Genomic DNA, 8,268 nt, shown 5'->3' on the forward strand with positions numbered 1-8,268 from the left:
GCTTTAATCAGAAGAGGCACCGGCAGACCTCAGGCACCAAGGACGCCTCAAGTCCAACCTGTGAACTCCCTAATCTGGGCAGCAACAGCTGGACAAAGGCATAGGGACCCTGCCCACAGGCCCCTTCTTTCCCAGATGCAGAAGTAGAGGTACAGAGAAAGGCCGGGGCCACCAGAGTCCTTTGTAGAGTCTTTTCTGCTCCTCCGTAAAGTAACAGCTGTCCCTCTCTCCAATTCTCCCAGGCTCGGGGACAATCCCACATTTTAATCTGCCACAGGAGAGCCACAATAGGAAGTACAAACCTGTCTCAGCTGTGGGCTCCAAGCCCTAATATCCTACAAAGGGTCTGGCCGATAGCACAGTATGACTCAAGAAAGACTCACACGTCCTTGTGTATTTATAAAAAAGAACCAGATAGAATCTGTAAAAGCAGTCCCTGAGAAACAGCTAAAGGACTAGATTAGAACCCTTTGTAATTATCACCCAGAACACTGCGAAGCATGCAAGAACCTTCTTCATCAGCCCTGGCAGAAGACTTCGGGGCCTGAGTAGACAGGAGCCCTGTGTCATTAACACCCTTAAAACTACCTGAGTACTCCCAGGACCAGGGAAGCGCCCTCAGACCAGGGCGCCGACCCAATGAGCACACTCAAAAGGCTCCTGAGGACGTCAGCTCCCGTGGCCTTCGTTGCCTCTCCCTCCAGAGCCCCCCACAAAGGACTCACCACCTGTGGCTTGCTGCAGCACTTGCTGGCTGGGGCAGGTTCATCTGGGGCCCGGGCTGCCTCAGGGGTCTTGGCCTCAGCAGAAGGCACTGCAGCAGGGGTCAAGCAGGGCATATCCACAGGTCCTGGGGCAGGAACCTCGCCAGTGTGGAGGGTCAGCATATACTGCTTAGTGACATCCTCAAGTGACGGTGCCTGCAGTGCGGTGTGGGCTCTAGCAGGAAAGCCCACGGGCTCTGGCACAGCTACAGGGGGGCCGGCAGAAGTCGGAGGCTCAGGCACCATGATAGGTGTGAAGGTGGCAGGCACACTTGCGTGGCGAATGTGTTTGGAGGATGGCCGGGCCCGAGACAGGCTGCTAGTCTGGTTCTCGTTGCCTTCCTCTCTCTGTAGTTCCTGATGACTGCTCCGGGCTGGGCGCTTCTTGGAACCCCGCCGGATAAGCCGTGGGGACAGAACATCAGCCAGTTTAGGGTCAAGATGGAAGTCACGGTGGGCAGTGGAGGAGGCAGGTGGGGTCTTGGGTAGGGCCCTCTCAGACTGTGCCCGGCCCCTGGCAGGACTGGGCTCTTCTGGTTCTGCCCGCCGCTCTGCAAGAATGGGCTCACTGCTAGATGGAGGCAGCATGGGCTCAACTTCTCGGATGGGCTCCCCTCCGGGGCCCTCAAATCCAGGCCCGGTCAGCTCCCCACGGCGGCTGGGGTCACTCAGAGATTTCTTCTTGGGGCCTTTGCCAGCAACCCTGTCATCCACCACTCGCCCCAAGGCACCAGGCCCCTGAACAATATTCTGAATTACCTCCTCATAACCCTTGCTCTCTTCACTGCCCACAGACCAGTCACTGTGGCCACTGGTCAGACCCTCGTCCACAGCTGGGGCTGCTGGAAGCCCTGTCTTGGGGCTTAGTGAACCCAAAAGGTTGCTATCCACAGAGAACCCAGAGGGCTCCTCGGAGGTGGCAGCCCGGTGGCGCTGTGGAATTGGGTCACTCAGAGACCGGTAGGCCTCGCCGGCCTCCCCATTGCTCAGGTCAGTCCCACCAGGCCCTGAAGGAGGGACTTTGCGTCTCCGTCGGAGGGCACCTGATGTGGGAGGGGTATCAGGGGACACCAGGGCCCACCCTCCCAGACCATCTTCAGCCCCAGGGCCATAGTGGTTGGTCTGGGCTGAGGATGAGGAAAGGGGTCGCCATACCCCTGTGGTACCCAGGCTACAGAAGGCTGAAACAAGAGGCTCAGGGTCCGCCCCAATGCCCTCGTCTGTCAGACTAGACTCGGGACCAGAAAGCTCCTCCTGGGACCGCTGCCCCTGGGTCATGTCTCTTACCCAGTCAGGGCTTCCAGAGGGGACATCACTTCCGTCATCTTGCTGGGCACCCATTCGCTGGATCTTCTCAAAAACCTGACGGGCCTCTTGTACATACTGATCCTGGACCACCAAGGGCAGTGGGTCCTCCTCAGTACTTGGGCCTGCCAGCAGAAGCTCAGAGGAGCTGGGCTTCAGGGTACTGGTGCGCGATGGGCGGCGGGCCACAGGCTTCTCAGAGCAGGTAAAAGACTTTGCCCTCCGCAGGGTGGCAGTCAAGTCTTTGAGTGTGGGGCGGATGCCAGGTGATGCTGGGGCTGGAGCAGGTGTGGGTCCAAGCTGTGCCCCGGGGCCACCTACTGATGGTGAGTCTCTGCCGTCTAAAGGGCCACTGCCGAGGTCATTGGGGCGCCCACCGGGCTTTCGGACCCTCAGTTCGGAAAGGTCTGAGCGAAGGAAACTGAGCAGCGTCAGGGTCTCTGAGGCAATATCTGGATTTGACAGGGACTTTCGCTGCCGGCTCTTGTCCAGCTCCAGTCCTCCATCTCTCAATGCCCTGGTGGTGCCCACAGGTCCCTTGGTGCGGCTCCGAGGCTGAGGCCTTAGGAGCCCCTCTCCAGCTCCGAAGCTAGGGGAGCGGTACATGCCCCAGCCCCCAGAACCCCGACTAGCCCATGGGTCCTCATCCTTGAGGGTCTCCGTGCTGGAATAACGGCTGCTACCACGGGACCCTGCTGGGCTGGCTAGGTATGCAGGGAAGTTCACTTTGGCCACGCGGAAGGTCCCCCCTACAGTGTCAGACACCGGCCGGAGTCCCTCCTGGGGACCTGGTCCACAGGGAGGCAAGCCAGTACCCCACTCTCGGGCTCCTTCCTCACTACAAGCTCTTGGAGATTTGGGGGCCTCGGGACTCCTGGCTCCCCCAGCTGAATCCATGCTGCCCAGGTTTAACCCATAACTGTCCGGCCTACAGTCCTTGTCCAAGAGGGAGCTTCCAGGCCTGGGTCCCGGCCTCCCACCCCAGCGGTGGCCGCCCTCACCGTCTTGGTCCTCGTCACTGCCCGAGGAGTGGCCTCCGTGGTAGGCCGGACTCTGCTCCCCAGGAGGCGGCGGGACCTCCTCTTCCTCCTCGCTGGAGCTGGCAGCCCGGCCGCGGCTGACAGGATAGGAGGAGGCGATGGAGGAGGAGCAGGAGCAGGAGGCCCGGGCCCCGGCCTGCGGTTGGGAGAAGCTATGCCAAGAATGTAAACCATCCGCCGGACGCTGCGCCCGCTCCTGTTGCTGTTGCTGCCGCCGCCTCCTCCCCTCGGTCCCTGGGCCGGGCAGCGGCCGCGCGGAACGCAGGCCCGCCAGGGGGAAGCACGTCCGAGGAGGTGGCGTCGGTGGTTGCCGGGGTTCGCGGGCCGGGGGCTCCCACACCGCACCGTCGGGGCTGGGCGTACTCGAGGCCTCGGAGTCCGCACTGGGCCGCCTGGAGCCAGGGCCGCCGAAGAGCTTGCGCATCTCGGTGACGCTGGGCCAGGCCCCGCGCGCCGCGCCCTCCGCCGCTTCTTCCGCGGCCCCGGGGGAGACGCCCCCGTCTCGGGCCCCCGCGTGGTCGTGGTCCAGACGCTGCGCGTCGAAGCGGCGAGAGAGCTGGCGCACCGACGGCGAGAGGCTGCGGAGCGGGCGCGGCTGCGCGGGGGCGGCCGGGGGCCCCGACGCCAGTTTGGACACGCGCCGGGAGGGCTGGCCCGGGACGGATGCGGCGGGCCGGCACGAGGCGCGGCGCCGCAGCCCGGGGGTGTCCGTGGCCTCCTCCCTCGGCCCGGGCCCGCCGCTCCAGCGTTCCAGCAGCTTGAACGAGACGCTGCGATAGAGCGGGGACCGGGGCGCCCCGTCCGCCATGGTGGCAGCACTCACTCTGGGGGGGCTGGCCTCGGGGAGCCGCGGCCAACCCCCCCCCCCCGCGCCCTCGCCCCAAAGGAGCGCAGCAGCCGGGGTCCGAAGGCCTGGGTTCTGCAGCAGCAGTGTGAGGGGGTTTGCAGGGAGAGGGCGCAGAGACTCAAGCAGAGGTTTATCTGCTGCCGCTCAAGTTTCTGAGGCCGCGGGCGGCATCGGCTCCATCCAGCGTGGTCCCTCCTGCCTCAGCGCCGACCTCCGGGACCGGCCCCCTCTTCTGCCGGTGCGATTCGGAGCATCGCGGCCCGGCCCGGTCCGGGCAGGATCCCAGTGCTCTGTTCCTCGGCTCCGTGCCCGCCAGCCGGCCTGCCTGCCTCCCCTCGCGCTCCCGCTCCAGCTCCCGCTCCCTCCCTCTTGGCTGCTTGCTCCGCGCTCCCTTTTGTTGCAAATAAACTTTGTGGTTGAGGAAAGGGGGCGGGAGGCGGGGCCTCGCGCCCAAAAGAGGGGGTGGGCTCCCGGCGCGCGCAAGACTGGGAATCGGGATTTGGGGGGGTGGGGAGGGAATCGGGGAGGAGTCGAAGGAGAAACAAGACTGCTTGAGCACATGTAGACCGAAGCGACCCTCAGAGGACCCCTTCTGGAACCCATCGCCAAACTGCTCCTCCAAGGACTTGCTCCAACGCACGAAACCTCTTAGAGTGGTCAGCTGCGCCGACATACAGCCGGGGATGCACACCGACTGCGGTTCAGACGCTTCTGCACGGTAACACCTTCGGCCAAAGGAACTCAGACATGGAACCTTCGACTCATAAACTGGTATACACAGACTTTCAGGTACACCCAGAAACACTCTCCCCGCAGGAAAGGGGCGGGACTCGCCGCCAGGGGGAGTAGGGAGCGCCGCGGGCGGACCTGGGCGCCTGCGGCTCCCTGCCCCACCCCTCCACCCCGCCCAGGGCCACGCCCCCCACCCGGCCCTCCGCCGGGAATGCTACGGTCGCGGAGACTAGGTCCAGCTGCCCGCTGCCCGAAAGGCCCCGCCCCTCTTACCTCGGCGTCGCGTCCGGCTCTGACCCTCCCACGTCGCCTCAGGTGCTCCACCCTTTGTGGCCACGCCCCCACCCGCCCCCACGTTTCCAGCTCCCCATTGTAGTCACGCCCCCCACCTGCCCCCACCAGCTCCGAGGTCCCCCTCCTCGATGCTCCGCCCTGAGCCCCTCGCCCCGCCTCCTGAGCTCCGTGGAACGCGGCTCTTACGCCCTCTACCGGCCGGATTCTCCTACCCTGTGGAGTCCTGGACAGGTAAAGCAGTTCCCATCCCCCCAAAATGGGAGTGTTGGGAAGTCTTCATTTCCTTTCCTTCCTTTCAGCTCTTCACTAATCCCTGCAAGAGGCTTTTCCCAAATCTAGTCCCTTCGCCACACACACAACAGGAGCTTCAAATGAAACGCCCTTGATTTGCCACTGCCAAACCGACACGCCTACCTGGGGCCCTCCAGGCTCCTACTAGGAGTGGGTCGCCTCTGTGGCTTCAGTCTGATCTGACCTTGAGCTCTCCTTCCACCTCTGCCCTAGTCTGGCAAGTCTTACATTGTCCCGGGTACTGGGGCCTTCCCCACCCCCACCTGCCTCTGGGAGGTCCCATTCATCCTCAGGCTCCCAACTTAAATGGAAGGCACCTCCTTGATATCTGAATGAACCAGTGAGAATTTATGGAGTGCCTTGGATGTATGGGTAATATTATTTCATTCATTTTATTTAGTCCTAGAACCACCCTGTAGGTGGATAATATTGCCTCTTCTTTGTGGGTCATGAAGGAGATGTAACTTTGACCACTGTCAAAGTCAGAAAATGGCAGCACCTTCAATGACTCAAATTCAGCTTTGAGGGGCTTCGAACACTATGCTCCCCTCTAGTCTTCATTGGTCCCAGATTCCTGATGAAGAAAGGGTTTCTCTCTCCTTGAGCCCCCAGCAGCCTCTTCTTCCTCACCTTCCCTGGGAACAGAGGATAGCCTGGTCTGACTCACACTCCCCTCAGCTCAAGAGGACAGTGTCTGGGCCTGACTAGGCTGACAGGCCCTGGGAGCAGGAGGCCCTGGTCCAGATGAGAAGGGCAGGGATGGTATAGGGCAGGACAGTAGACACTGAGGGGTTGACTACTGCATGAGAAAAGGAAAACTCAGCTGGGATCTGGCGCCCTGCCTACTGCTTCCCTTGGGTAGTGGCAAATCCTTGTAGGGAGAAAACTTCTTCTTGGAGTGGAGACCAGCCTCCTGTTAAGTCCCTTACCTCAACTTCGTCTCAGCTCTGCCTCAAAAGGACATCTCTCGAGGAATTGATGGCAAGAAGGAGAGCCCTGCCTGGCCTAGTGCCTCTCTACCTTGGCCTAGCTGTGTGGCCTTGGGGCGTATCCATACACTTCTCTGGGCCTCAGCTGTCTCATCTGGAAAGTGAGGAGTGGGTCTAGATTTCCCCAAGGGTACTTCACTGACTGTATTTGAAGTCAGGCTTTTGTTTGCTCTGGAGTGTGTTTCTACTCTTTTGGGGAAATTTTGGTATGGAGGGGGCCTCATTCTAGGAGTCACTGCTTTCCTCTAATGACAATGGTCCCTAGCATCTCAAATTTGTATTTTCCAAACTCTTTCACATCCTGTTATATTTTGTCTTCATATCACTTCTGGAATAGAGGTTTTTATTCCCATATCACAGATGGGCGAACTGATGGATAGGAGCAGAGACTCAGGCCACCTCAGCATCCTGCAGCTTGGCCTAGAGGTGGGCTGACTGGGGCCTCTGAATCAGGAATTTCCCTTGTTGGGGAAGGAGAGTGTTTAAGGATCTGAGCTGGGCCTCCACCCAATGGGACACTCACCCAGAGAGTGGCTTGGCTGCTCCCAGCACCTCTTGAGTCCTCTCAGCTTTAGCCCCTTCTGATTCAGGATGAGAGAAAATCATCTTCTAGGTATACAGAGACCCTGATTGTGTTTAGCCCTTCAAAGACTCATTTAGGAGGTGGCTGGAAACACCAGGCCCCAAGATGGAGAGGGGGGCACTGTGTTGGGTGTTGGGCTGGCAGGAAGGGCTACTAAAGATGGCGAAAGTTCCCGCCACAAGACCTGAGCTCGGACAGGAGAACAAAGGCCCAAGCAGGAATCTGAGACCCCGTCCCGGGCTCCTGTGGACCAATGGGATCCTGATGAGCAGGCGGGATATCCAAATAAGGGAAACTTGCCAAAAGACCCCTGAGCTTTCCCCAAGACCCCTTAAAAGCCCCCTCCTCCCTGCCTTGGGTGCGACTTCCGCCACTTTGCTTTCCAGAGTTGCGGAACCTCGCCCGAGGGTGCCCACCTCCTCCCGGCGCAACTTTCCTGGCTCCCCTTCTCCTGAGCCCTGAAACTTCGCTGGAGAGTGTTTTTAATAAATCTTGCCTTGCACCCACTTTGCCTGGTGTTGTGTTTATCTCGCCGAAAAAAGCTTTACATTGGGAATCTAGAGCTGGGCCCAATGCAGGCACTCTAACAGACATGCCTGGGACTCTCAGCAGGTCACTTTCGGGCTCCTCACCTATGAGAGGGGAATGAAAACGTTAATCCATCTACCCAGTAAGTCATGGTGACCCAGCAAGATCAGGGCTGTAAATCTCTTGGAGAAATCAAGATAGTAAGGTTGTGGTAGTCCTAGTCATGACCAGTGATGGGCCTTGAGTACATAAGAGGGAAAAAAAATGAGGAGAAGACCCCAAGAAGCAATGAGCTCCAGGAAGAAACTGTCTTAGGGGGAATCAGGCTCCTGACTCCGTTCCCAAGTCAATTAGAAATGACCTGAGATTGTCCCCTCCTGTATAATTAGACCTCAAATGCCCAGAATTGGATTACTTACAACCTTTTATTCATGACTCATTCTCACTGCTTATTTAATTGGCTCCCACCACAAAACAGAACAGCTAGGACTTTGACAGTGTCCTACATCTCATTACGTAGTTTCCCTAACCCATTCTGCTGCGGTACCACCCAGGATAACCATTACCTCCTGTGTAAGAAGGAAGGGCCTGGAGGACCCTGGGAATTCATGCCATCAGCATGCCTTTGCTTTCCTTTTTGTACAGATTTGTTGCATCTGTGTATTCCTTCAAAGTATATATTTTCATTTCAGTTGTCTTTATCAAAAGGACATCTTGCTGTGTATATTTTTTTTGAGATTTCTTCTCTTTTTATTTTTTTAAAGATTTTATTTATTTATTAGACAGAGAGAAAGGTCACAAGTAGGCAGAGAGACAGGGAAGCAGGCTCCCTGCTGAGCAGAGAACCTGATGCAGGGCTCGACCCCAGAACCCTGAGATCATGACCTGAGCCGAA

At 58.9% G+C, this 8,268-nt stretch overlaps 1 protein-coding gene and 1 long non-coding RNA gene across 2 annotated transcripts in view; one reads left to right on the forward strand and one right to left on the reverse strand.

The window, feature by feature from the left end:
- The window catches only part of ARHGEF17 (Rho guanine nucleotide exchange factor 17), a 56,330-nt gene extending 51,956 nt beyond the window's left edge, over positions 1-4,374 (reverse strand). The window contains exon 1 of the mRNA XM_082682535.1: positions 726-4,374. Within this exon, the coding sequence (XP_082538661.1) occupies positions 726-3,917 (3,192 nt within the window). The 5' untranslated portion in view covers positions 3,918-4,374. The remainder of the gene's footprint in view (positions 1-725) is intronic.
- Positions 4,375-6,284: 1,910 nt separating this feature from the next.
- Positions 6,285-7,352, forward strand: LOC309840454. Its single transcript, XR_014298606.1, has 2 exons — positions 6,285-6,363; positions 7,232-7,352. It is a non-coding gene; the product is annotated as an uncharacterized lncRNA (long non-coding RNA).
- The last annotated feature ends 916 nt before the right edge of the window (positions 7,353-8,268 follow it).

The sequence above is a fragment of the Mustela nivalis genome, assembly GCF_964662115.1.
Source record: "Mustela nivalis genome assembly, chromosome: 9".
In the NCBI taxonomy this organism is placed as follows: Eukaryota; Metazoa; Chordata; class Mammalia; order Carnivora; family Mustelidae; genus Mustela; species Mustela nivalis.